Here is a 27,117-nt window from a genome sequence, read left to right on the forward strand (position 1 = left end):
GCTGAATTACTGAATTTTTTAGCATAAGTCATTGAATCTGGTAATAAGTGAGAATGACATTGTTCTCAGTAAAAGAACAGAGAGCTGGTCATGACATATGTCTATAGCCCTTGCTCAGTAGCTCACTCTTTGTGTGTATGTGTGACTTGATTTCATAACAGTACTGTAAATGTTAATTACATTCAGCAACATGTAAGGAGAGCACAGGATACCAAAAAACATAGTAGCCTTTTAAAGGTGACATCTGACAATATCTGACACGTGTGGTCAGACTGTCTATGAAAACAAAGGGCAGAGAACAGCACACACAGGGTGTATGACTTCATTATCTGCTCAGGGAGGCTTTATTTCACTATAAATTCTACATAGAATTTAGTGTTTATTTGGTGATATATTAATGTTATATCAAATTTTGTTATAACATGGGCCGTTCCCATGTATTATTAAGATGTTCAAATGCCTTAAATTAATTATGAAGCCAAGCATGGCAACAGATTGTGTTTCTGTTTGATTAAAGGCACATTTTTGCTAAACTTGCACTAAATAACACGTGGTTCATTCAGATTTGTGATTAATGGAGACATGAAATTTACCTTTGTACATTATTGACTATGTGCCATGTTGCCTGTCTGTTTTGAGGTGTAAAATCAATTCGGAGCCTCACTTAATCCTGATTTTCTTGACAGCAATCGACCTATTCCGTAAGGAAGTCTACTTGTTTGGCATGACAGGATTTAGGCCTTCAGTGTGCCTCAGAAATTTCTCCTTTGCATTGCTTTCCTGTGTGCACCAGTGATCACATGTTGCCAGTCAGTTTTGAGGTGTGAAATTAGCTCGGATCAAACTAAAACCAGATTTCCCCTTTATTCTGTTGGAAAGGTTTTTATGTATCTGGTCTAAAATAAGGCCTTTGGTATACCTCTGAAATTTTATTTTCTATTAATTGACCTGTGTGCCCTATTGCTCAATGGGTCATGCTGACAGTTGTGAGTTAAGTTAAACATTATTATATTTAATAAGGGCCATATATATATATATATATATATATATATAAAATACAATATGATATTATGGAAAAACAGCACTATCCAGTACAGTGATTGGCCTACATTTATTGAACAGAGTAACAACAGAAAAATAATTTTCTCAGATATTCCATATTATCCAAACTCGCTGGTCAGGACCTTTCTCATACTGGGGAACCTGATATCAATTACTCTGTGCGTTCTTTAAATATATGTTTTAAAGAATTTCAAACTTAAAAATGCCTGTTTGTGTTAGCTATGTTCGACCGGTCTCAGCAACTGAGTTTAATGACTGGAGTCAAGCCAGCCTCCACTTGGAAAAGCGTGGTCAAACCTCCACACAAATATTACTTGCTCTGAGGGAGTCCTGACTATTGAAGAACAGGGAGAAATGTGGCTAACAAAATATGAAGGCTGTAGAAACCAGCTATAATAATGTAATGGCTGATAACAGTGAACCGACCCGCCTCAGGTTTGAACAGGGGTGGCGTTTCAGTGACGTAGCAGGGCTCCTGTGCCCCTGGTCACGTGACGGCCGTTATTTTGAGCGACGCTCAGAGCCCCGGTGTCGACGCGCTGCGGTTTTAAAAACTCGAGACGCGCTTGGACACGAAGAGAGTAACGAGAGGCCCGGCCCGTCCCCGGCTGGTGATCTTAACGAACACTGGTTTGTTAGAGGCTGCCTGTGAGTGAATGAGTGGTTGCAACCATAGTCACTTAGAGACACTGTTTACTTTGCTGGCTAATCCTCTAGCAGCAGACATAGCGGACCTAGAGCTGGGCTTTCGCCTCGCTGGTGTGTTTTCTGTAACGGTTTCATGTTGCTGTAGTCAGTAGCTGCTTCTGTGAATTATCTGAGCAGTGGCATTAACTTTGGTTGGTGTTTTAAACTTGTTTGGCCGCTGGCCGCTGTGGTGTATCGTCTAAACTCTTCAGTATGGGGATGTGTTTGCCCTGCCTGGGTGGAGCAGCAGACGACGTGGTTGTAACCCCGGACCCCGTGAGTTCGATTGTCGCACTCAGACACAGTCTAACACTCTCTTTTCACGTTAAATCTCACATATGGATATGATCTTATGCGGCAACACATTTTATCCTAAATGACACCAGCGATACCAGGCCTCAGTAGTTGTGAAAATGCAAAATCATGATGAATGTAATGTAGCTAGTAGTTGTAGATACCTATTACACCTTTTAACTAGTAATAACAGGCCTATATAGCCATTCCTACTAGTCACATTGCCAGGACGACATATACAATTACTTAGTGTAATTTTGACTAGTCTTTTTACTAGTTAAACATTTTACTAATTTTACAGTATGTCTGACTAATAAAATGTCCATGTTCACATATTTATAATGAAATTCTGACCAGTAAAAATCTATTTTTGACTAGTAGTAGACTAGTATGCTTTTGGGCGTCTTCAGATCTTAAAAATATAGCTAGGTCTAGCTTTAGATATCTACAAAATAACTATTAGTAGTCAAAATTATATTGTAGATATCTGCAACTGCACCTTTACCAAAAAGAAAAAAATAAAGTCATTGTAGATTTAGAGATTAATGCAATTACAGATCAGAGAGTGAGAGAGTTAAATTCCATCTAAGTCAATGTTAACCTAACACGCATTAAGGATATGTTGTATAAGAATGGCATAATAGATCTGTAGAGCTGTATTATTACAAGTTTAAAAAAACATGGATATCTAGAGTGTTTATCAGTATAAACTATATTACAGAGATCTTGAATTTGATTTATTTCTAATAAAAACTGGTGTCATGTTAGGTGAAAAAGGCTTGACATACTTTTATACTCGCTAATGTTTCATACAAGTCAACAGGTAATGTTTTATTTTGTTCCCTCTTCTTTTTTATGTCGATGTGTTGTTCCTTAGCAATAATGTCACATCCAATTTAAAGGGGAATTCCACTCATTTCAAAACTTCTGCTCTGCTCAGTCTTTGGGATGTAAACAATCATATTCTGGTTTAATATGAAACAGGGCATTACTTTCTTTACAGTGGTAGTTATTGAAGCCAGGGGTCACATTGTCTGATTAAAAATACAGTAATGTCTAAACAAATGAGAACCTACACTTGTCTTCTGAGTGTTTACAGATAAAGATTTTAAAATAATACTGAATCTGAAAATGTTTTCTTTAGGGGGCTATATTCTATATATTTGACACCCTGCATGAAATTCTCTGCATGAATAAAAGGACAAAACCTTTAAGTCAGTGCCGTTGACCAAGAAAAAAAGATAAACAACACTGTTTCACATGTCACTGTCTTATACTCATTTGGTGTAGAGGACATGTGGTGAAGCCTTAAGAGGCATTTGCATGCTTCGGATGCCTGGTTCCTGTCACCACTGTTGTGAAGAGTTTTTAAACAGCAGGCTAGAACAGAACATTTTAAAACAAACCTCACTGATAAGCTTTCTTTAAATCTTACCTACTTATCCAGGCAGAATGTTTTTAAAAAATTGGGGAAATTTCCCTTTGATAATTTGCCTTTGGCAAGCTCAGAAGACTTTTTAAAACAGTCCATCCTTATTATACACTCCCCCCGCCCTCAGCATGACTAAATCACTTAATTATTAATGAGCCTTTTTCAGTGACATTACTGACACAGTTCCTAGTGAAATACTAATGACTGGGCTAAAAGGATAACAATGTATGGGCTGTCACAAAGGTCTAATATTTTTACTTTGTCATCTTCAAACTCACTTCTGCTACAGGAAACCAGAAGACAACAGTTGGCAGAAGCTGCAGAGAAGAGACAGAAGGAGGTAATGGATTCTTCTTTACATTTGAAGCCTAGAAGTCTGACTTGTTGCTCTGTGAATCACCCAACTGAACAGAGGAGGTTATTTAGTAACAGGCTGGGGTAGTTAACTGGGTCAGTCATTATCATCTTTGGTATATATTTTATTGTGTATTTGGTGTTTAGTTGCTTGCACATCAACACCATACATTTTCTTTTTGGTGCTCTCCACCATAGACTATAAAACAGTGATTTGTAATTCACTTTTTACCACAGCAGTCCTCAAAAACATTAGCTGGGCTATCCCACCTGACCAATCATTTTTGAAAACTGTGTTAGACCGAAAATGAAGCATATTGCAGGGATCTGTAAGGACCAGGTTGGTAGCCTCTTCCATAAACAGTACTGCTTCAGTGCTCAATTTCATGTTGTCGTAGAAGTGTTATAAGAATCCAAATAAGATGGGACTGAAAAAACATGCACAGTCCTCTTGTCCCCTTTGGTCAGTTGCATTTTCAAATCGAAGTTCTGATTAGGTCATTGTCATCCACCACGTTTCCTGTTTAGAGAATTTAAGAGATTGATTTTGGTTTGCCCCCATACACTGTGAACTCTTTAGAGATTTTCATCAACACTCGCTGCTCGTCGAGCTGCTAAAGCAGCAAGGTAAGTAGAGCACCATCTTTTAATGTCTTCACATTTTGGGTTCTGTGCCTTCGGGGAGGAACCCACATTGCAACAGTTCTTCTCAGTGGCTGAAATGAAGCTTGCTACTTCTGTGATACTGCAATTCTAATGATACAGTTTTCTCAATTTTAGTTGCACACAGCAGAGATGCTGTCCAGGGTCCAGTGTCCAGCATGTTTTATTGTTTTTATGTTTAAACACACAAGAATAAGGGTAGGAAAATGCTGTGGACAATGACCCTCCAGGACCAGATTTGCGCATTCCAGACGGATTTTTTGTTGTTGTTATGATAAGAGTAAACTTATTCCTGGTTGACAGGTTTCCAACATATGTCACAAAATGTCATAGTAGAGAAGACTGAAAAGGGAGCTACTAATATGTTGTCATACTATATTTTAACAATTATATTTTAACACCCACTTCCCAAGCTTTTTCTTTGCAAACAATATATAATCACTGATTGTTTATGGACACATTCCCAGCTTGCTTCTCATGAGCACAATACACTCTGAATAACAAACACTGGCTTACAATGCTTCCCACATGTTTGGAATTGTGTTGTACTGGAAAACTTTATGATGACCTAATGTTTTGTTTTTAAAATGTTATTATTTACACAGACACAGTATGAAGTAATGTTTTCAGGAAAATGTTTTCTTGTGTTCAATACAAACAGTAACATGAAGTAAGTAGCTTCCTCTGTTTCTCTGCTTGTAGAGCACATACAGAGGCATTAAAAACCCAGAAGCAGTTGAAAGGAAAAAGAAGAAACAAGAGGAGATGGAAAAGCAGGCAATGAGCACATCACCTTCGGGAGGCGGGGGGCTAAAAGTAAGTCATGTTGATAAATGTATTTTGATCAACAATATCCTTTAGGCTTTTTGAAAATATATATTCTGTCTATATACGATGCATCATGTTTTTGTTTCTTCTCTCACTCTTAACCCAGTGGCAGGTTGGCTAACACGAGATGAGAGGAAGTCAACTAGTGTCCGTCAGCTTTATGGGTCAGCCTGCGTGAGCAGCCAGTCCATCAAAACAAGAAGGTTTTTTTTTCTTTGTTTGTTGCTTTTTAAAATAATTTCTTAAAAGTGCGAGCTATTCAAAGGAGAGTAGAATCTAGGCTTTTTTGCCAAGCTTCCTGCAAGGTTCCCTTTAGGCCTCTTGGTTGGCCAGAGCTCTTTGCAAGGTATGCCTTCTTTAACACGCCAAGATGTTCTAGACAATGAAATATCTTGAGACAGCTAAAGGCACTTGTGGCTTTTAATACACTTATGTTTATATCACTACTGAGAGACATGGCATTTGGTCACTAAACCTGCAGTTCCACAGCTCCTGTGTCTCACTCATCAATAGTACTTTAACTAGATAGAATGTTCTCTTGCAGTTTTTTATGCAATGGATCCTGCTGAATGTAAACTGTAAAATACATTTATATAATGTAAGGATCACATTTTGTAACAAATTTAAGACATTTTTAAGTGTGTTTTGCACATTCAGACATAGGTTGAATTGTTTTGCAGTGGTTTGGTTGAAGCATGTTAGTGCAATATAAATTATTTCTTGTCTGTTTTGTACAGCATGTTCAGATTTCTAACGTTACAGACTGATTTTAGCAGTGTAGGCCGAAGATCCTGATTATCTGATAAGCTTAGACAGAGTGTAAATGTATGTTTTACTTTTTGAAGGTGTGTTAAATGAAGTTCACAGAATGGTTATTCCTGTGCACACTAAGGTTTTCTTGTCATATGTAGGACAGGGGTCAGACGTGTATGATCCAGCAGCCATGTCTCAGTTTTATTTCACATCTGTGTGTTTGTACAAAGTTCTCCTGGTTCATCTAGCTGAGCTGTAGTGCTCCAGACTTGTGTAATGGCCTTATTATGTAACTGCAAGCCAGTCACTGAATAGAGATGGGCTTTTCAATCAGTATGGAACCGTGTTCCTCACAGGAAAGCTTGAAGCATGTATACAACTAAAGCTTGGGGTTTTTCCTCAAAAATCACCAAATGGTCCTACAGTTGTCAATGCTTAGACCCTCTGAAGGGGAAGAAGATGATGTGCCACTTTAACTTTTAAAGAGTTTGAATAAATTTCTAACATATTCATATTCTGAAGTTTTGTTCAGAGTTATTGTTTAAATAATCAATGTTTATACTCATGGACATAAACTAATGTCACAGACCACTCTTCGTTTGTTTAATTTCAAAGCAAAATTAAGGTCATTCAATTGTTTATTTTTAGTGTAAGTAAAAAACCAAGAAACCACATTACATCAAACATATCAGCCTTCTGTCTTCATTCATTTCTACTGATTTGCTTTCAGCTTCTCAAGTAAAAACCTGCATGTATATTTTTATACTTCGCTATAGTTCAGTCTCAGAAGTTGGTTGTATTTTGCATTCTCACAATTCGTTAATCGTAAACATATTATTTGATGTTGAGATTCTGTGGCGGTCCATAATTCATCTTTTTTTTTTAAACTTTACAAATGTACTTTTCTCAGTAATGACTAATAGGTAACTACATATTTTTTCAGACCCATAGCACTTAGTTGTGCTTTCACAATGGGAGGATAGACAAGTAAAGACAAGTATTTTAAGGCCTGTTTGTGATGGTGAGGGTTTGATTGTCTACCAGGCCTTTTGTGTTTGTCAGTACTCTTGTTTTAGCAACTGATGTTGGACTGCCTCATTCCTTATTCAAGCTGATAATCCTGTCTAAGATCATCAATGACTCAACTGAAAATCCATGGCTTAATGTCCATTTTAAATGCAAACTATTTTGTGGAAAATTTGATCTCTGAGTTTGTACAGTACTGTGTTCTTTCTATCTCTCTCTCTCTCTCTCTCTCTCCCCCTCTCTCTCTCTCTCAGCCAGTTGAGGTCACTGTAGAACAACTGTGAAAGTGGCTCTGCTCTTCTCCAACTCAGTCAGTATTTAAAATGAAATTGTTATATGGATTTTTCTTAAATTTATCTAGAGACATTGTGTTGTCTCCAAATGATGACACTACAAATAGTAAGATAATATTGTACATTTATTCTTTTATATGGTTATACAATGAGTTGAAAAAAAAACATATTTTATCCCAGATCGGACACACAGAATTATGTTAACACTATATGACACATATGATTGTTCTTGCAGAAGAGCAATGTTCAATACGTTTATGTTTTCATTCTTTTCAAATTAATTAACAGGAATCTAAACAGAAAGATAGCCTGAAATGAAGAAAGCAACTTCCAGAAACAAGGCTTTGCATAATATATATAACTTGGCATCATAACAACCAAAATATATTATCATTAATAGTGCTTAATATGGAAGATTTAATGTAAATGTATATACATCCATTAGGGATATTGTTAAAACTGGCATTCACCTTGCAGTTTCTTTCAGATCAGTTCTGTATCCAAAAGAGTAGATTACAATATTTTTAGGCACTAGTTATACATAAATCCCAGCTAAAGATATTAAAAGTATGCTATCAGAAAATAGAACTACCTAAACCAAAACAATCATTATAATCTACACTAAATATATCAAATCCCATAGCAGTCCCAGGCTAGAAGTGATCGTCAACGAGTCATTGCCTAGCATTCTGAGATATTACAATAAAATAGAGGTACAACAATCTGTCTTTTTGGATTCCAGTCCATGCTCGCTTAATATTACCAGCCTGTAGTTTGGAGCTGTCAAATATAGCTAAAAATAAATCAGTTAAGAAGCCATTCATATTTCAAGCTGTCTATGCATAATGTATACAAACAAAGCTGTTAATCTGAAATTAAAATCCAGATTATAATTACTTAGTCCAGAGAAATTTTTTTTGCAGCAAATATACATGAGAGGGTTCTACAACTTCAAGATTTGCATGGATGAAGGCTAGCTTTCTTAGGAAAGCTAAGGCTGCTCAGTCTTTGGTGAAATGCTAAACAAAACAACAGCCAAAGAGTCTTAAGGCATATAACAGCTATTAGGAGAGAGGTCCACCTTGTCCCCATTTCTTTACATGCCTTTCCTGCCGTTGGCCTTCCCTACTTCTTACTTTTGTAGTTGGCTGCCACCACCAGGTAGCTGTCAGGTGTGAGGTCTTTAATGCTGGGGGACTTGCTGGAGATAGGGGAGGTCTTGCCATCCACACGGGAGATCTGGAGCATACGGCAGGGGTCGTGTTTCAGCAGGTAACTCTCAAAAGTCTCCCAGCCTCCACCCACCCTCACCATCACATGTTTATTGTGCAGCATCTACAGACAGGGAGAGAGAATTCTTACAGTCCTACAGTCATTTACAAAGCTTTTGAAAAAATTTGTGTGTGATTAAAAACTCCCATCATTGTTTGACGTATAACACTGTTTTAAACTGAGAGATTAATTGGAATATTTAATATTTATTCAATATGTGACATTACCATTAAAGCATAAGCAAACTGTGTAGGGATCATCTTTATACATCACTAAGTAACCATAAAAACATCCAAATGATTTATTAAGTGTAAATACCTTAACAAATTATTACTGTTGGAACAATAACCCTCTTAATATCAGAATCTCTGAGCTAACCTTTACATTATGTCGAAATTTATCAATAAATGAATCAAAAGAAATGGTTAAATATTACATGAATGTCAAATATTAAAGCTACAGTTGTTTTTCTTTCTCCTCTAAACCTTTTTTAAAGGTTAACCATGGCATTTGTGATGCACCCAATCTCCATTTATAAGGCAAGCTTTCATTTATGAAGCATCAGTGAGCTGAGAACTGAAAAACTCACTTGAAACCCAATCTCCTCAACACTAGCACAGCGGCACTAAGTCCCCAAATTCACTTTTGTTCTCTTAGCACCTCCTCTCACTTCCTCACACCTCAATATTGGTTAACTGTCACCTGCCACTCCCCTGAGGCACATTCCCCAGTGCCACAGCAATCTCTCCACAAATCCAATAAAGCACAGGACGAATAAAACGAAGGCCATACTTCTTCTGAAATGGTTGTTCACATGCCTACATTCCCCAGACGCCCCGCCCTTCTCGTTCATTTACATATTATAGTCCCTCCTCTCCATCACTATTTCTTAACAGCTTGTAGATATGAGTTTCTTAGACCTGGTAAAAATAAATGTAATTGTGAGAAGAAGTTATATTCATGATGATGTAATAATATAGAAGAATATTCAATTACTGATGTTTTTATAGATAAAAAATAAACATCTGAAGGATTATAAAAATATAGTAAAAGTAGCCCATTTTGCACATTTTGGTACATTTCTGCTCCCATGTGTGATCTAGTCAGAATGAGCTACCATCTGAAAATCATCCCAGTGTATGATGAACAAAAACAGTTTCTGAATTCAGGTTAGATTTTACAAACCCCATTTGCAACAAGTCATTTGTACAAGTCATTTAAACCCTATATTTGCTCATTTTGAATTTGATGACAGTAACATGTTCCGAAAAAGGTGGGACAGGTTCATGTATAATACTGTGCTGAATCACCTCTTCTTTAACAACACATTGTAAATATTTGCAAACTGAGGAGATCAACTGCTGTACCTTTTCCCATTCTTGCTTTTCATAGTATTTCAGCTGCTCAGCAGCTCGGTTATCTGTCAGTAGTGTAGTGTTTTTCAGTTCATAATGCACCAGTTGCTTTCAATGGGTGACCGGACTGGACCAGGACTTAGTGTCTTACTGAAAAAGATTGTCTGGATAGTAAAATGTTTCTCCAAACTTGTATTTATTGTTTAACATTAACAGTGCCTTCACAAATGTGCATGTCACCCATATTATGCCATGCCATAAGCACTAATGCCCCCCCATACCATCATGGGTGCTGACATTTGAACTGTGTGATCATAACAAGCCAAGGTGTCTCTCCTCTTTACCCCGAAAGAAACAGCATTCATGAAATAGAAAAATAAATAAATAAATAAAAATTTTGATTTGTCAGACCACTGGATGTTTTTACACTTCACCTGTGCCCATATAAAATGAGCTTGGGCCCAAAGAAGAGGGTGACGCAGCAGGTAGTGTCGCAGTCACACAGCTCCAGGAACCTGGAGGTTGTGGGTTCGATTCCCGCTCCGGGTGACTGTCTGTGAGGAGTTGGTGTGTTCTCCCCGTGTACGCGTGGGTTTCCTCCGGGTGCTCCGGTTTCCTCCCACAGTCTAAAAACACACGTTGCAGGTGGATTGGTGACTCGAAAGTGTCCGAGTGTGTGAGTGTCTGTGTTGCCCTGTGAAGGACTGGCGTCCCCTCCAGGGTGTATTCCCGCCTTGCGCCCGATGATTCCAGGTAGGCTCTGGACCCCCCGCGACCCTAAATTGGATAAGCGGTTACAGATAATGGATGGATATTTATTTTTCTTTGTATTGGTGGAAGCACCAAATCTGTGTCATTTTTATATAGAGATTTCTCTGGATTCACATATGTTCAGTGGAAGAAGAGACCCTCAAGTTTATACTATTTTAAGTTGAGGAAATTTATTCTTGAATCGTTGCACTATTTGGCCACAAAGTCCCAGTCTCTGTCTCTCTGAGATGCTCTTTATAAACTATTATTCTTTATCGCCCTGTTTCAGTGCTTTTGGAACATGTTGCTTGTATCAAATAAAGATGGGCATATATTATTTAATAAACACCAAAATATCTCAGTTACATCATTTGAAATAAATTTGAAAATAAATAAATGATTTGCACATCACTGTAGATTTGGACTTATAGATTCAGCAGCAAAAATTAACGGAATAAATTACTCTGCAAGATACTCACACAGCAACTGTACTCATACTTTCATCAGCATCCCCTGGCTGCTACCTCAAGGACACAAACTGAAATGCACTCAATCAACATGAACCTGAATACTACTAAATCACATTATTTTATAACAGAGCTCATACAAAATTGACAGTACAGTGTTTCTGTCACTAGTAAATCTAGCTTTGTCAATACTAGCATCCTTTAGATTAGCATACAAGTGTAAACAGCCATCGATCCACCTGATTAAACTTTCATAAAGGGTGAAAATGACAAGCTATCATTCTTGTCCTTCAGTCTGGCAACCTGCTAAAATAAAGAGCTGACTGAGCAATACACTGTTATGATACACAACTTATCAGAAATCAAACCCAGAGGGGACGCAGAAAACAAACAGAGAGCAGCAACCGGGCCATTTTGAAGGACTTATGGAACATACAGCCTATTTTTCTATACTAAGATGTTTTCATACAGCCCTGCGGGGCGGGTGGTAGTGGAATAATAACATAAAACATTCATAGAGTGCTTAACAGGATAAGAGAGGGGGGCTAGAGGGAGGTCAGTGTTGAGACGAGCCCAAAGGCTCTGTACTCACTGACATAATAGGCTTTGTGTGAAGAAAGGAGATTTCAATCACATTTTGCAGCAAACAATAGAAGGCCACAATATTGAAAACCTCAGCTTTTCACACAGTTTGGATCAGCTTGCAGAGTACTGCACATGGAAGTGATATACTGGTCTGAGAATATGTATGAGGATGTGAATATGTATGAACAGAGGGTGCTACAATTTAACACTCTAACACTCAGCATTAGCACTAATAGTGTTGATTTAACACTTGTGAGTTTGTTGTGTGAACACTGCTGAAGGACTAGAGGATGACTAACAACACAGTGCAGCATCAAATGAGCGAACGTGTCCTGATTTTACATCTACATGGTGGACCAATAAGGTAGGTATGTTTAATAGATTGGACATTGAGTGGACGTAGTGTGTGATCCACTCCTACAAACGCAACACATTAGGGTCTGAGCAATGGCAAGTAAGGTGAACTGCTCTCTTTAGTGCTGACAATGATCATATATATATATATATATTATTAAGAGGTAGTATGAATGCAACCATGGAATTGTAATACTAGCCCTTAAGTCACTATGAAAATGGAGACAATGGATTGTTCAGACAACAGGTTGACAAAATGCATAAAATTAAAATTAGCAGGGAAGCTAGTTGGTTACCTAGATGCTTTAAATTTTAGTTGATATTCATTTATTAAAAAAGAATTGCTTTGGGTCTTGTAGTGAGAAAACTGATAAGGCCGAGAGATGTAGTGCTGTGGAACAGAATAGTACATAAAATGTAACATATTAATGTTTAAGAACGTGCTACAGATCATACCAAAATCAGACCGTATCTAGAACACCTGGGGTGCTTAGTATCACTGTTATAATGAGCTTCTATCTAACTGAAATGTTAAAATATGACCCTATATTGTTTTGTTTCCTAATTTTACTAAGTGCTTTGTAGCTCTGCTGCTCTTTCCCTAACCACCTTCTGTCATTTGTTCACAAGGCAAGAATTTTAATTGCTGTCTGCAACAGAAGAATGTAGCATGAAAAATGAAAGGAACCCTAGGCAGACGTTGACCTCTCAGAGACAAAAAGGAATATGTCCTTGAACAGGAGGCATTTGAAGGATAGGATTTTCTGTTGTTATATCAATTATTGGAATGGGAGCAGAGGACCGTATTTCCTTTGAGACTTTTATAAAGACCTCCGAATTGTCTGACCTTGGTTGCTGAGCAACACACAAAGATAACTGCGTGAAATGGTGATGGCACTAGTGGATTTTTGTTCTGAGCACAACATTTTTTGTCATTTAACACCAGTTTCTTATAAGGTCGTGTACAGAAAACAAATTAAAACATGATGTCCTGAAGACAACAAAAGAAAAGATCCGGTTTATCAGTCCATTACTTCTTTCCCACATCTAATAACTGATCTCCAGCAGATCATTCTAACAGAAGCAGTGACAGTGATGCTAGTGCAGTTACTGTCGTTGATCATAAGATGGCAGTGCTAATACAAAGTTCATCTGATACACTTGCTCTGTCCATTCCTGTTGGAGGTGGAGTCCACAGGGACCAATATGTGGGCCTGTAGAATATTGTCTAAATTTACATTCATATTTGTGGCGTTTGGCAGACATGTTTATCCAGACAAACCAGGCAAGGAACTGAAACCTTCTTTTGTGTAGAAGGTAGCCGTGTTACCCCCTATACAATATGCTACGCCAACCATATTGCAACTATTACATATAGCTGTTACATTAACATTTCAAATAACATGTCAAAACCTTGTTTAAGGCCTGAATGACATTTTAAGTGCAAGTGAATTACAAACCTATGGTTTAATGGTTTAACTCAGTGCAGTGTTGCTCTCACATATGCTAAATTCAGCCAATGGTGTGTGTGTGTGTGTGTGTGTGTGTGTGTGTGTGTGTGTGTGTGTGTGAACATGGTACACTGCCATTGTTACACTCCTGATCTGATGCAAAGCAATAACTTGTCTTCCTCTGAGAACAGAATCACTGTTTCATTATGAATATGTACAAACTTTCTAATCTAAGCAGATCTAATTACAGCTGCTAGAGGTTAGTGGGGATTCGTAGATTGCACAGAATGAAAAACTGCCTAATGTGATTTAGAACCATGACTGAGTGTGCCAGACATTCTAGAAAGTCGGGTGTGTTTAAGAGCCTTCCCTCAGAAATGTTAGTGGAGCCTATTAAATATCTTCATATCACAACAGCTTGATAAGTATTTCTTTAGTAGAGCTATATTTAGTCTCCCATCTACATTTCAAAAGTCCCTTCTACATCAAAAACACTTAGAATAAGCCACGTGCTGCAATCCAGCACAGTCATTACTCACAGACGCTTCCCTGTTTCAGCTCCAATTCATTAAAGATTTATAGAGCCAATTTGCCTGCTCTGAAGCCTGGCCAATATTACCACCCTCATCTCCTCTCCAGGGCAGTCACCACGTTTGCTGTTAAGTTATGGGTGAAGACAACAATGACAGCCTTCCCCACAATTCATATACACACATATACACATACACAAAGAGAACATTCTGTACTAAACCATCCACAATATCTGGGGTGTAGGGGCTGGTTGTCTGTTGCCAGGAAACGGAGTTCCCATGGGTACTGGGACTACCTCACTAATCACAGTTTGTCAGGTGGCAGCGTATTTACGGTTGTGGGATGCTCGTGGTGTGTACTACTGCTTTGAGTGTTTCTCAAACTGGCATCCATAAACCAGTGATGGGAGGTCAGGGAGGACAGTTTTATTAGTGCCAAGGATGTTTGGGACTCACAAGCAGTTAATAATGTCAGTATAGTATTGATAAAATACCACCACAAATTAGTAACGTGATGATGCAGAGCATTCAGACTACCACACATTGAAGGAAATAGTTGTACATTTTCTTCCAAGTAAAAGCAATTCTTTGCACTAAACCTGTACGTACTCGAATGAAAAGTATCTTCTCCCCAACACGGTAGCGGCCCTGTGACTGACGCTCCACACAGAACTTATTAGGACACTTACAGGGAGGATCCTCAGCGATGTGCTTTACCTGAGCAAACACAAGACACACACACATCCACAGATGTTTGAGTTTCCACATATTCAATTTTATGTGAAAGCTGAGCCAGCCTTGACCAAATGACACATTTATTACCTTTTTATTGAGACGTGGTCAGTAGGTAATCCAACATAAATCAGCCTAATGCACTTACTTACTTGTTCATAACATCAAAAATCTCCAAATAATCAGTGTTGCCTGTTCCAAGTCTCAATTCTAGTTAAGATTTTAGTACTTACATTTGGAAGAAAACACATATTAAAATGTGATTTGCAGCAGCTAAAAGCATTTTAATTCTTGTTTTTGTATTTTTCTTTGCAGAAATCAGTTCCAGAATATTCTTGGGCTTTCACATGAGGTTTAGGTCAGGGGACGATTTCCAAAAGCTTCAGTTAGTGTTGGTGTTAAGGTATGGTTTGAATTATCATCCTCTTGTAGAAGCCATTCTCTTTTAAGCTTCAGCCTCATGGTTTGATATTTGCGTCCAGTATTTGCTGTAGGACTCTTGCACTGCAATACATATAGTACCAGTCAAAAGTTTGGAGACTTCTTCTCATTAGTCATTGGTGGAATAGGGCTATTCACTGTTAAGAATTGTGTACCAGCCCCTCTGTACAACCCAAGTTATGGTCTCAAGCGCATTAAGTAGGCAAGCAGTTCTACAAATTAACTCTTGACGAGGCCACAGCTGTTCACTGAAAACCATTCGAGGTGACGACCTCATGAAGCTGATTGAGAGAACGCCCAGAGTGTGCAAAGCTGTCATCAAAGCAGAAGGTGGCTACTTTGAAGCATCTACATTATAAAACATATTCTGGTTTGTTTAACACTTTTTCATTTACTACAAAATTCCATGTGTTCCTTCATTGTTTTAATGTCTTCCATATTCATTTACTATGTAGACAATAATAAAAAACATTGAATGAGATGTGTCCAAACTTTTGACTGGTACTGTACCTAAAGCATGATTGTACCAGCCCCATGCTTAACAGCTGGCAGTTTTTCTTTAAATGGAAGTTACAGTTAAATTTATTCCCTCCAAACATGCCTTTGCTGACTGTGACCACCAAGATCTATTTTGACCTCATTGTGAGTTCACTTTTCTAGTATTTCTGTAACATTACTTCAGATGTTAATTGTTGTAAAGATGTCACAGGTAAGGTTCCCATCACACAACCCTTACATAAAGATCATCTTCAATTTTTTTTACACCATATGAGCAGTCTTTAACATCACCCACAGACCTCTTTGTTTCCCACAACGTTCCATTTTTAAATAACTGCCCACACTATAGAAACATTAAGCAGAAAATACTTGGCAATTTCTTTATGGCCTTACCCTGCTGCATTGGCATTGATTGTGTTTGTTTTTAGATATATGGAAAGTTTGTTGCTGAGTGGCAACACAAGGTTTAAGGAGTCAGGAGAATGTATAATGCTTGGAAATGTGATTCAGCACACAGTTCCTAATTACATGCCTCACACTTGAAGTTCCAATCACACTCTGACTCTTGTGTATTTGACGACTAATGTTACAGTGGGTTATACCACTACCATGGACAATAATTCAACAGGTTTAATTGAAAAAACAAAAAACACCTACACAACACAAATTTTTCATTTTAGTCATGAGCAATTCCCACATAAGTAATAAATCTATCAGGTGTTGCTGCCAAACTAGCATTAGCTTGTTTTGATAAATGTAAACATGTAAACTGCCACTAACAAATGATCATTGAAAGGCGGGTAATGTGCTGAGCTAAGTATGTGTGTGTGTGTGTGTGTGTGTAGGGGGTGTGAGGGGTGGGGGTCTAAGATCAGTAAAATTATTGTTGAGGATTTAATGGGTGATGATGACAGGGTCAAAACTTAGACACCTGGGCCATTCTTCAGCACATGTTTTCTGTTGTTTCAGGAGACATTATTGTCTTAATTTATAGACTGTCTTATACCAGTGGTATATCTTTACATTTCTTTCAATTGCTTAATTGACAATAAATTAGACCTTATACTCACTGCATCATCCAGGAGCTTCCCTGTGCTTTTCTTGCATGAGGTGCATTTGTTGGAGGAAGAGACTTGGGTGGGAGACATAGGGGAAGGAGGGGAAGGAGGGGGCTCGGGGGCTTTCTCTTCTTGCTCAATTTCTTTCTCCAGCTTTATCAACCCAGGTGGCTCCACCTTATACCTAACACACATCAATCCATTCATCAGAAAGTCTCCTAGGCGTGCAGAAGTGAGTAGTGAATGAAATAGCTGAGGAATATGCCTCTGCTTCCCCTACCTGGATGCTATCCTCCCCAACTCCAAGAGACAGAGGCACACCTCACGGGGCTGTTTGTGTAAAACTGGAAGACATGCAATAATGCAGTTCACAAATTATCAGAACGGTTTACTGGATTACAACACTCATGAAGCAACATAACACCTACTGCAGTATAAACCTGACAAGTGAACACACATAAACCTGTATAAACATTTATAAAGAATTGTTTCAACTAGTGACAGATGTCATTTGACAAAAGATGTATTTAAGACCCCTTTTTTAAAAAATCATTTACAAATGTTTATGTCAATTTTCATAAAAGTCTTTTGTAAGCTTCCTAATGCTGTCCTTCTATAAAGTGTTACTTTACACAAATCTTCCAGTCTTGAAAACATCATATCAAAATAACACAGAATATGAAGGTGTCTAATTCATGAAAATGATCAACCAAGTGAGTATGCACAAAGTGAGGGTGAAAGTGCACATGAGGCTAAATAGCTTTAAAACACACAATAAAGCCACTTTCATTGAGGCGAACAGAATGCGGTATGTTTTTTTTTTTTTAAATGACTCACTCCTGTCCAGGCAGGAGCCACATGGCTAATTCTGCCAAAATCTAAGAAATCCTGCATCTAGAGTGAATCAGACCTGGTGTGTTGCAATAATTGTTGGAAGTGGCATGAAAATGTGATGATCAAAACACTCGAACAGATTTTGTGTTTATATGCATTTTATAGCTCTCCCAAAACAAATAGTTAAACAGTTCACATCTGTTTGTTGTTAGATACTTAATTTCCCATGATTCACGATTCATGCTCATAAGTGATTAATGGTCATGTGACACAGAAAAACATGCAGTAAACACATCGAGCATTAAAACTTTGTGCCTCCCACCTGAAATAATTGAGCTCTCCAACCATGCATTTAGCTATTCCAGTGAAAACAGAGGAAATTAAAAGAGAAGGAATAAGATTAATCTAATCAATCAAATAATTCTTCTCATTAATTTGTTTTCTTCAAGAGATTCATTTCTCTATGGAGTTTAAAATATAAAGTGATTCTCTTTTAATTATTTATTCAAACAATAGCTCACTATCAAGTTAGAACATAAAAAGCACAGTTCATACAGGTCAGCCCCCCTGATGCCTGTGGCCTCACACAGAATTAATCAGACCATTTTATTGTGAAGAAGGAATGATGAAAGCTGCCAAGTGTTCACATCTCATAAAAACACAGGATTTCACCAGAAAAATATATGGTCATACACACATACATTTACTCAGACAAAGCTTTCACTGTGAAACTCCAGTTTAAAGAATTCAGTTCCATTTGTGTGCCCTACTTTCTCACTCACGATCTCCTTCCATGTCTCTCGTTGTCCACACACACACACACACACACACACACGTGTGTGTGTGAGAGAGAGAGAAACATAATTAAGCCATTCACAAGAGAAAGAGATGCTTTTCTTTCTCTTTTCCTTTTACTCGTGGCCAGTTCAATCTGTTGTTTGGAGAGCCTCATGGTGGAAAGGGTGTGGAACACAAGAGCTATCTCTGTCTCATGAACATAAAGCAATTCTACAAAGCTCTGCTGAGACTAAATCTCCTAGTTTATTTTTGCTGTCTTTAGGTTACAAATGTTCATCAGTCTAACTTAGTATCTGTATGCAGACAGTAGGGTAGACCTCTGCACTGACCCACATATGTTTAATATCGACTCTGATTCATTCATTCTCTGTAACCACTTATCCAGTTCAGTGTCGCGGTGTGTCCGGAGCCTACCCGGAATCCCTGGGCGCAAGGCAGGGACACACCCTGGAGAGGGCACCAGTCCTTCACAGGGCGACACACACTCACACACATTCACTCACACACTCACACCTATGGACACTTTTGAGTCGCCAATCCACCTACCAACATATGTTTTTGGACTGTGGGAGGAAACCGGAGCACCCAGAGGAAACCCACGTGGACACGGGGAGAACACACCAAACTCCTCACAGACAGTCACCCGGAGTGGGGCTTGAAACCACAACCTCCAGGTCCCTGGAGCTGTGTGACTGCGACACTACCTGCTGCACCACTGTGCCGCCTGGCTCAGATTCACTTTATGTAAGATTATGTAAGCATCTAAAGCATTCCCATAATTGCCTTACCACAGTCATGTAGCAGATGAGTACAATTACTTTCTGAAGTTCCTAGATGTGATGATCAAGTGTTTACAATGCACTTCTGTTGTAATTGCATATTATGCAAAAGTAAGCCAATTCATCAGCAATTTATATTATTTGTATGACAATTATTCATTAGTACAAATTACTTTCTTTCTTCTGCCAAAAATAAATCTTGGTTATGTGCCACTGTAAAAAGGGAAAGTATGAAAATTACACAGTGAAAACCCGAAACTCTTTATATTATTTTCAAAGTGGGTTTGCTAACACTCTTCCTATTTGTAAAGCAGTATATTTTGCTCACTTACCCAGTCCTTCAGACTCAAACAGACAGGTGTCTCCAACGCCCACCTCTCGACACCATGACAAGAAGTTGGCTGTGTTGTCACGGGCAAAAAAAGATCCCGAAGGAGCACTCGCTCTACATGGGATCCTCCGACTGGGGATTGGCTAGAAAAAATAAGTTTTAGTGTCAGTCATGAATTTGACTGCAGAAAACCTTCCCAAATATCATTCAGTTTTGTGGTTGGATATGGCACTTCTTCTTGTCTGTGAAATTGTGAAGCTGCAAGTTTATTCTCATATATACAGACTTAATTGACTGGGGGTTTACACCTGCCAATTTTAAAAGACTTTCAAAATTAAAAGTTCTCTGTGCTGCCTCAACAGCTGAGGAATTATCCAATGCTCCCTTAAAATTATCCCATAATAAGGTATCACAGTAGGCAGCATATTTACTACTTTTTACAGTCAGCTTTCCCATATGTACATATGTGCATCTTTCTAAAACAGTTGCAGCCTAAAGGTTATAGGAAAATTGCCGCTTTGGTTTGAACCCAGCAGGAAAAGTTGCGGCTGAAGTGCCCTACAGCAAGGCGCTGAAACCCCCAACTATTCCCCGAGCACAATGGCTGCCTGCCAGCCACAGTGTGAGTGTGTGTGTGTGCGTGTGTGAGTGAGTAGTTTTACTGCCATAGACGCGTTTAATGTGGAGTCCCAATTCCTGCAAGGGGATTGATAAAGTATTACAAATTCTTCTTTAAACACTTTTATTTAAGAAATAAGCAATGAATAAGTGGTTTTCCGTGAACAATTCCCTCTTAAACGTACTCAAATTTAGAAGTCTGGTGTACATAATTTATGATGGGTATTTTTCTGGTTCTCATGGGCCAATTCATTAGGCGAGATTTTTATAGACTCTCTTGGATTCAGTTCAAACTGGCTTCAACCTAGATTTGCAGAGCATTAGAAAAGTCAGAAATCCCCTCTCCTACCTCTCCCATATGCCTTCTGCCACACCTTTCCCATATCCTCTCTCTCTCTCTCCCTCTCATTATCTAAGCAGACGTCACCCTGTAACCCCGTGGTTCTCGCCCTCATTCTCAGGCTCTGATCACTGTCTGATCTTCTCCCTAGTGTCATTCACAACTCTGTTTACAAAGCCAGGGATTACACCCACCTTCTCCTCACTAATCAATATTGAACATGACACGGAGGGCTGGAGCAATAGAGGCTTGACTAGATGCAGATGTACCAACTCATGGGAAGGAACAATATAAAGTCATTTAATACACCACTTACTCACACACATTGAGATTTATGCAGCATATGCTTTCATACAGGATATGTGTGTCTGAGTCTGAGATAGGTATGGTGATATCATGCTGGAAGAATGAAGTCTACAATGGGTCTGATTTTTCTCCAGCCTTTTTTTTCCAGCACTCTTACACTGGTCTCCCCCACAGTCTCCTACAACAGCATCAGTATGCACACTCACTCCAAGTTCAGATGATAGATCTTCTATTTTTACATACATTTTGCATATGCACACAGTCTACACATGTACACTTTTCTATTTGTTGGTTTTGCAATACCTTAAGAGTAATATATTAAATGGAAATCAGTTTAAGTCTTGCCAATGTTTTTTTATTTTTTGAGACAGAAGTACTCATTTGGGAATACGAATTTTTTAAAGTGAAAGACTGATTAAAGGTACCACCTTAATGTGAATACTTAAACCTTTCAGATGTTTAAAACTACAAATAATACAGGCCATCCTATTAAAAGATTGCTAACTACATAATAAATATTGACAGAAACAAGGCATAATGCACCTGGAGCAGACTGAAAATGATGTATGGCACATGCAAGTATTAAATCTGTCATTACTTAATAAACAGTTGGAGCTGAAGCAAAATAGACACAAGAGCAGCACTGTACTGAGCAGATGAACACAAGTGCCTTCTGAAGTTCTGTCATAACTGTAGGTCACAGCTTATAGTGCTGTGACTTTATCCATAAACACCAGCTTTTCTATGGATCCTTTATCATCTGAGATCAGTAAAGTGTCTTACAGCATGTCATCGTATTCTTTTTTTTCCACTGATCACATTTATGTAATTTCTCTTTTCTTTTAGCTTTTCTCCTGTTGACTGTGTGATCAATAAACTCCTAACATTCCTTCTCTATTTTTTTTCATTTTTGTATCATTCAGTCCCTCAGGAGTCATGACTATTTCCACACATCTGTTCTCTCCCTCTCTCTGAAAGTCTGTTGCTCTGCATAGTCATACATGTATCCATGTAATCATCGCTTCCAATCATTACACTGCCTGAAAGACGATGCCTTTGAAATCTAATCTCTGTGCTGTCTCGGTTATGTTTCTGAGAACTAAAAATCTCTGTGGAGCAATGGAACAGATTTTTCCACTGCATATTTTTTTCTATAACAAATTATGAAATTATAGCCAATCTAATGAGTTCTCCCAAAGAAATAGGTCTTTGCACCATCTAGCCTATAAAACCAGACACTAATCATTAAAGAAACATAAAACTTTGATAACAGGTTGCCATAGGATATGTCTTTTAAAGGTAAAGGTGATATAATTCAGTGTAGTAATGACCTCTATGGTGTGGATTTTCTGCTCTGTTATTCTTGAGGGGCTCTATTAGCTGAACTGTAGGGAGTCATAACTAGCAAAAAAGCTCATTATTGAGACTCTCAAGAAGCTGAGGCTCAGCCAACAAAAGCAGAAATATTTTCTTAATTTACCACCAAAAATCTCCTGTGCTTAATGCCTTTCCCATCTGGGGGAGTTTTCAGGGGGGAAAACATTTAACGACTCCTCGCTATCGTTAGCCAGCTCTGTTTAAATCAGCACGCTCAGCATTTTTCACTTCACTGTCCCACAATGGCGAGTTTTACGAAGGAGATGGCGAGTGGCCACAACTTCAGACAAAAGCCATAGTGTGAGAGAGCACTGTATAGCAATGTCCAAATGCTACACACAACCGTCTAATGTCATGCACCTGAACTGGCACTACATTGAGCCCAGTCTACCTAAGCTAAAAAAAACCCATATAATTCAAGCAGGTAAGCTGTAATCATCCAAGATATGCAATGAGTCCATCAATACTCTTACTGTTAGATTTATAAAATCCATCAGTGGACTGTACATTGACATGTGATATATCAAAATTGGCCTTTAAGTAAATTCCTGGTTTTACACAGAACTAAAGCATGAATATATAATGTCACACTTGCCCATGTGTATAGGGTTACAACAGCCCATGTGTATGTGCTGTTGAATGTGCTGGAATGAGTTCATATATCCAAGGAAACACATTATAAACTACTATAAAATAAAGCACAGAATGTGTTATGTGTGCTTCAAGACATACTTCAGTGGAATAGAACAGCATTGTATTGTTAAACTACGTACTTCTCGAAGGCAGCTATACTTTGGAGATTATAAGGAGATTGTGCACAATTTACAACAAGTGACAACAAAAATGCCAAATCCTCTGATTATTGATGTTTTGTCTGTGTTTCAGATTCTCTTTGACCTAATGAGTGTAACTATACAAGAAGGCCTGTAATTTTCTCATATGGAATTTGGAGGCTGGTGATTTTAGACAAATATCTTGCATTTTTATGCCAAAATGATCTGCCTTAATACATTTTTTACAAAGTTCTCATAACCACCCAGTGGCGATTGCTCTAAGACTGCAAGGGAAGCTCAGCTTCCCCTAAAATGTAAAAAAGTAAGTGATCAAATATATACTGTTGTGTGTACATGTCATTGAATAAATATGCACTACAACGCGATTAACTTTTGTTCAGAATCAGCTTCTTATCACTGGTAAAGACGCGGCTTTCCTCTCAGTCATTCGCGCAGATTCACAGTGATTTAAACAGTGTGGATGCTGAGCGTCCACAGAGTTCAATGGAGAAGCAGCGAAGTGCAGGGAAACGAGACATGTGATTGGATAAATGCTGGGCTTTGTCCCGCCCATCGGACGCTCAGCGTCTCTGGGGGTCTATGGGGCAGTGGGCTGGCCTCGGCTGGCCCGGACGCTCAGCTTCTGCATGATGATTGGATGATCTGTCTGAAGCTGAATCCCTTTTGATTGACAGCGAAATGAGCGAATCAGCGATCCTCTGGTGTAAAGATCCGTGGGAGCATTACTTTTTCATTCTGTTCTGCGTTGAACCAGACTTTCTTAAAACTCTTAGCGGCATTTTCTTTGTTAAAAACGACTAGTGACAAATCGAGCTTCTATTTCTGGTGGGTTTTTTGTAGCTGCTTGTGTTTGGAGACTGACTTCTTCTGCTGAGCCCCTCCACCGTCACAAAGCACTAGCTCTGCTGGCCATTGAGAGGACACTAGTCAAGTCCCTGGAAAAGGCGCCTTGTTGGTACGACAGGGTCAGAGATCATTTTCTTGAAAAGGAACGGAGGGTAGAATTTACGTATAAATAAACCGACACATTTTATGATGTAGGCCGAAATTGAGCTTCCCCTCCTTGAAAGACCAGCATCCGCCACTGTAACCACCACACACTTGTTAAAAAAATTATCTTGACAAAACAGATTATTTGAAGTGAGACCAATTTAATAATCCAATTTGGTTCCATAATGATCCATTGAATTGAGTTCTGTAGCTTCTTTCTGCATTCAGAATGCAAAACAAATTCAATATTCCTAATAAATATAATCACAAAAAACATTTTTCCTCATAAACCCATTATCATGTTACAAAAGACACGCTGAGTTCTATATGTGGATGCTATAACTACTAGTGAGCAATGAGAAGACAAAGGTAAAGAATGAGAAACTTGTGCTTTAGCTAAGATTCACACCCCTCCACTATCTGGACCAGGGCCTTGTCAAAGTACAAGGGCTTGTGTGATCTATTCTGACAGATCTGAAGATCAAACAGGAAACCAAAGAACATTGTGTACCATTCCCTGGAAGAAGGTTACTGGGATTCCTTGATACAGGATGGTGTCTCATTTACTCAGGTGTTGCGCAGAATGCAAGGCGGGTGTGGGGATACTCACCTGAGGGAAACTGCTGGAGAGAGCTGGTAGGCACAAATGTATATTTTTCGCTTGGCTGGCAAAGACTGGCAGAGGACTCAGTTCCCACACATTCTGGAAGAGGTGAGGGGCAAGAAGTCTGGATGCACCCTTTTCAAGACCTACATTGTGGAAGCGGCTTAATATATCTATGGACAACACTTGTTGGTGCCTGTTGTGGTGACCACCTAAAACCCATGTATAAACACTAGAGGTGCAGGAGGCTGTGAAGCAGAAGGAGGGGGCTTTTTGAGAATGACTTCCTCAGGGAACTCCTAATATAGCAGACTGGCACTAGCAAGTGAAATTATTTGCAACTATGGCAGAGGCAGAGGCAAAATCCAGAGCGTGGGATGAGTCTGGATAGGCCATGGAGAATTGTTTCTGGGCAGCCTAAAGAGGTTCTGTACAACACTTCATCATCTTTGAGGGGAAGGAGGGAGACTGTCCAGGCTGTACTCAGCAAAGACGGTAAATCCCTGAACTTGACAAAGGATGTTGTCAGGCACTGGAAAGAGCACTTTGAGGAACTCCTAAATCTAAGGGATGTGCCTTCTATGCAGGAAGTAGGGTTAAAGGCTGCAAGGGTGCCAAGTCCCATTTCTTTGAAGGAGGTCACTAAAGTAGTTGGAAAGCTCCACCGTGGCAAGGTGCCAGGAGTGAATGAGATTCCCCCCAAATTTCTGAAGGTCCTGGATGTTGGAGGGCTGTCATGGCCGACACCCCTTTGCAATATTGCATCCCTGGATTGGCAAACAGGGTGGTTGTCTCCATTTTTAAAAAAGGCCATTTGTGAGTTAGTTAGTGCCAACTACTGAGACATCACACTTCCCAGCCTCCCTGGGAAAGTCTATGACAGTGTCCTGAACAGGAGAGTCTATCTGCTAGTCAAACCTTGGATTCAGGAAGAACAATTGCTTTACCCTCTTGCAGGTAATCTGTTTTTTATGGACCTTGAGAATACATAGGAACATGGTTCCCAATATATTCAGTGGGGGTGCTCCAGAAGTGCAATCCTTATATTCTCAGTGCATGTGCTGAGTTTATTATCATAACAGTAAGTCAGTCTTTTTCACTGTGGCCGTTGGACTCAGGTTTGTGCCTTGTCTCCACTCTTGTTGCTGATATTCATGGACAGGGTTGCAATGCATAGTCTGTGACAGAAGGGCTTCTGTTATGGTTTTTAGGAGATGCCATCTATGCTATTTGCAGATGTCCTTTGGGTTTCTTCTTATAGAGACCTTTATGCATGCACTTGAGAAATCTGCAGCTGTACTTGAAGTGTTCAGTATGCAGACCAACACCTCCAAGTCTGCAGCGATGGTAGTCTCCTGGAAAATTATGGCATGCTCTCCCCAGAGAGTGGGTAAGAACCTACCTCATGCGTCTCAATTCAGGGTCTGTATCCTTCACGGTCTACGAAGGCCTGTCTTTCAAAGGCTGTTGACTGTCCTTAGAAGGGCAACTGAAGTGGGACCGTCTATGGCGGATTCCCTATTTGATGCGGTTACGGTCACTAAATTAGTTCCTGACAGCTCCTGCGCCTTAAAGTGGAGCCAGAAACATAATGTCCCCATTTATTAGAGCTGAAGATGATGTTTTATTATATTGGATTCCACTGAAAAGAGTTGGATTATGTAAATTCTGAAGAAGTTCTTTCATACCCTATTTTTAATACTGGTTACAGGTTTATACAATTTTTAGTTTAGAATAAAATAAATCATAATTTGAAACAGATATAGTCTTTTTGATTGAATGCTCTCCCACTGCATTCTCTGTTATGACACCAATGTGGCTTTATATGCTTGTTTTTGGTAATTTTTATAGTAATAAGAATTAGTACAGACATTAATTTTTTTTTTCCAAATACCCAATGATGACAGTGGATTTTGGAGTAGTTTATTGAATTTTATTAACTTAACAACCAAATATTCTCACTCTACTCTGTCTGTTACGTTTCTCTTTTCTCCGTCGCGTTCTGCTCACAGTAGTTTTAACACACAATACACATACCTGTAATCTTTAAAATAAACAGCGATCATTTATGTCAGTGATAGTGTAAAAGGGAAAGGCCATGAACTATGATGGCTTTGTGATATGAACAGAACTCAACAGCACTCTCCTATAAATATTATTTTACAGAAAAAATCACTAATGTGTTTTGCTTCAGCTTTTGTCATTGTTTATTTCCCTTAGATAAGTGTCAGTGTCACTCCTTGCTCCGTAAATAAAGGAAACATTTGAGTACATTTTTCTTCTTAATATTTGTATCATTAATGGTTTGATGTTAAGTACAGTATGCTTAAAACGCCATTCGCTCCTCTGCTAACGCCACAATATTCTGAAACATGGGATATCTTGGCTAGTGAAGGACAGTCCTTTTGCATCCTTTGTTTCTATGGAAAAGAAGATGCATTTGTCAGCCACATATGAAGGT

General features: G+C 38.8%; 2 protein-coding genes across 3 annotated transcripts in view; one reads left to right on the forward strand and one right to left on the reverse strand.

The window, feature by feature from the left end:
* Positions 1-1,573: 1,573 nt before the first annotated feature.
* Positions 1,574-6,733, forward strand: svip (small VCP interacting protein). The gene is made up of 4 exons (XM_066668436.1): positions 1,574-2,025; positions 3,765-3,815; positions 5,195-5,308; positions 5,427-6,733. Exons 1-4 carry the CDS (start codon positions 1,963-1,965, stop codon positions 5,439-5,441), a joined length of 243 nt encoding a protein of 80 aa, XP_066524533.1. The 5' UTR covers positions 1,574-1,962; the 3' UTR covers positions 5,442-6,733.
* Positions 6,734-7,515: 782 nt separating this feature from the next.
* Positions 7,516-27,117, reverse strand: part of LOC136695223 (growth arrest-specific protein 2) — a 33,726-nt gene continuing 14,124 nt past the window's right edge. For both annotated transcript variants that reach the window (XM_066669152.1, XM_066669153.1), the window contains exons 4-8: positions 19,629-19,770; positions 17,166-17,229; positions 16,898-17,069; positions 14,766-14,873; positions 7,516-8,727 (exon numbers count right to left, since the gene is read on the reverse strand). In XM_066669152.1, coding sequence (XP_066525249.1) covers positions 8,518-8,727; positions 14,766-14,873; positions 16,898-17,069; positions 17,166-17,229; positions 19,629-19,770 — 696 coding nt within the window. In that variant the 3' untranslated portion in view covers positions 7,516-8,517. The remainder of the gene's footprint in view (positions 8,728-14,765; positions 14,874-16,897; positions 17,070-17,165; positions 17,230-19,628; positions 19,771-27,117) is intronic.

The sequence above is a fragment of the Hoplias malabaricus genome, chromosome 4, assembly GCF_029633855.1.
Source record: "Hoplias malabaricus isolate fHopMal1 chromosome 4, fHopMal1.hap1, whole genome shotgun sequence".
NCBI lineage: Eukaryota > Metazoa > Chordata > Actinopteri > Characiformes > Erythrinidae > Hoplias > Hoplias malabaricus.